General features: G+C 34.1%; 1 protein-coding gene across 1 annotated transcript in view; it reads right to left on the bottom strand.

Annotated features, from left to right (window-relative positions):
- The window catches only part of LOC106870569 (rhodopsin), a 238,547-nt gene extending 236,271 nt beyond the window's left edge, over nt 1-2,276 (bottom strand). The window contains exon 1 of the mRNA XM_052969782.1: nt 723-2,276. Coding sequence (XP_052825742.1) covers nt 723-934 — 212 coding nt within the window. The 5' untranslated portion in view covers nt 935-2,276. The remainder of the gene's footprint in view (nt 1-722) is intronic.
- Between the last annotated feature and the right edge of the window lie 276 nt (nt 2,277-2,552).

Raw genomic sequence — 2,552 nt, 5'->3', positions numbered from 1 at the left:
ATATATATATATATATATATATATACATATTTATATATATATATATACATGTATGTATGTATGTATATATATATATATATGTACATATATACATAGCTTACGGACAGAGCTATTATAATTATGAGAATAGATGTCACGTAAGTTATTCAGAACACTGTGCAAAATGATTAATGACAATCAAGTTCGGTTGAAGGGTCAAACAAATCGAAAAATGGATGTGAAACCACGTGTTTGAGGGTCGCTATTCATAGCTTGAAATCTTCTAAATTCAAAGAGAAACATGAATATAATAAACACAGTAAACATTTAATTTTTATATTTAATAAATTATGACAAAGTTAATTCGTACATTTGACAGACTTCACTCCTAATAAAGTATTAGAAAATTTTACTTATATGAGCGCCGAAAATCAAATCGCTCAGGTCACCAGTAAACTTAGGGACGGTTCTGCAGTAAAGGGCTCAATAAAAATGAAAATAAATATATTCTGTATGATAATATATTCAGTGATACAGCTGATGCGAAGAAACATTGGGAAATAGAATCACGCTACAAATTGAAAGGAATACACTATATAACGTATTTACTCATGTAGAAGTCGTTTATTTTTTATGCTTGATTATAACTGAGAAGGCCAGAAAAGAAAGAAAACAGACCAAAAGTTAATGCTGGATGAAGTAAAGAATAAATATTTTGAAAAGAAAATTGTATGAAGACTTACTTGCAGATTACTAGGAAGACCAGGCAATTGGCACCGATAGACAAAATAAGTGAAAAAGATGTTATTACTCCAATAATCGTATGATACTCCCGCGGAATTTGTTCCTTAAGGTCCCAGAATGGATGCTGTATTGACCGCAGTTCAGAATAGTTCTCGTGAGTCAATGAGAGCAATATCGATTCGTCTCTCTTGAGAGCTGTTTCCGTAGTCATTTCCCCCGCGTCTTGATATATATATATATATATATATATATATATATATATATAAGAAAGCGGGAGAAAGAAAAAAAAAAAGAAAATGAAAAATAAGAATTTGATTAAACGGTCTTCGAAGACCCTGTCACGCAATCCGTACTGTCATCTCCAGTTAGCGAATATTCCTCATTTCATAATTTTACGAAAGTGTGAGTGTGTTTGTGTGTGTTTACAAGTGTTTGTGTGTGAGTGTGTGTGTGTATTAGTGAATTTTAACAATATTTTTATTCATAATTCCATACCTTGTTTCGCTAATTTTTTTTTCGTCACATTTTAAGATTTGATAAACATATCTTGGATAAAATTCATTATTATTATTATTGTTGTTGTTATAAGAAATTTTTTTAATAGACACAGAGAAGATTTTTCAAACGAAACAAACTTAAATCAAATATTGCGTGAAATATTTGACAAATAAATTTTACACCAGTATAACTCCATTAAAAAAAATATTCATCCCCAAAAACTATTTCACTTTGTTTTTGTTTTGTTCTTTTTTTTTAGTTCGTTCCTTGAATTTTTTTTTTTTTTCAAGTTTATATTTCAGGACTTTTAGATGGCTTTTCTGAGAGGGCTTCTCCTTGACTGCATTTTTTCCCCACTTATTCGTTCTACTTTAATAACGTTGCCATCATTTATATATATATATATATATACACACGTGGAATAAATATAAGTCTCAATAGTTGTGTCTGTATGTTTGTCTCAATGAATGAAGATATCGAGTGTATATGTACATAAGGAGAGAGTGAGAGGTGTTTTGTCTGTTTGTTCTAAACAGCGCCACATTCACACCAACAAGCACAAGCTCCAAGACACACACATATATACCTCTGCAAGCAGGCACGCGCACACGCATTCGCACATACTCGCTCTTACTCATTCGCGTATGCAGAAGTAAAACAGGAAGAAAAAAAAAGAAAAAGAACGACCTCGGTCTACAACTAATACTGCTCCTTCGCCTACATCTGGTTTACTAGTAGTACTACTACTAAGACAAATTCGAACAGCACACCAATTAAAGTTTAGTTCTTTTACAAACCAGTCCTGACGGTATTAAACCGATGTGGCTACACACATTGCTTTCGTCTTTTCTTTTCTTTTTTTCCCTTCCCTCCTCCTTCTTATCCACCTTCTTCGCTTCTTCTTCTTCTTCTTCTTCTTCCTTGTCTTCGCCAATTGCTAACATTTTCCCTTCCTAGATTAAAAGACTTCTACTACTTCCATGCTTGTAGAAGAGTGTGAGCCTCTGTATGCATGTTATGTATGTGTGTGTGTGTGTGTGTGTGCATGCGTGCATGTGCGCGCGCGCGCGTATGTACGTGTGTGTGTGCATGTGTGTGTGTCTGTGCGAGTGGGTGTGTGTGTGTGTAAGTGCACGTGTTCAGTGAAGCATACGTGTTGGTGCGAACGTCTGCTGGTGCTGTTGTTGTTGTTGTTATTTTACTCCAGGTTTGCGCTGATTGGGCAGACATTCCATTCATAACCACCCCGTATCATTCAAATTACGTATCCAAGACAACGTTATTATGTATGCAGTGAAATTTAACTGCTATTTCTAGCAGCCTCAGTGACA

Source organism: Octopus bimaculoides, chromosome 7 (assembly GCF_001194135.2).
Source record: "Octopus bimaculoides isolate UCB-OBI-ISO-001 chromosome 7, ASM119413v2, whole genome shotgun sequence".
NCBI lineage: Eukaryota > Metazoa > Mollusca > Cephalopoda > Octopoda > Octopodidae > Octopus > Octopus bimaculoides.
Note: the sequence above shows the minus strand (reverse complement) of the source record. Positions and strands in the feature narration are given on the sequence as shown.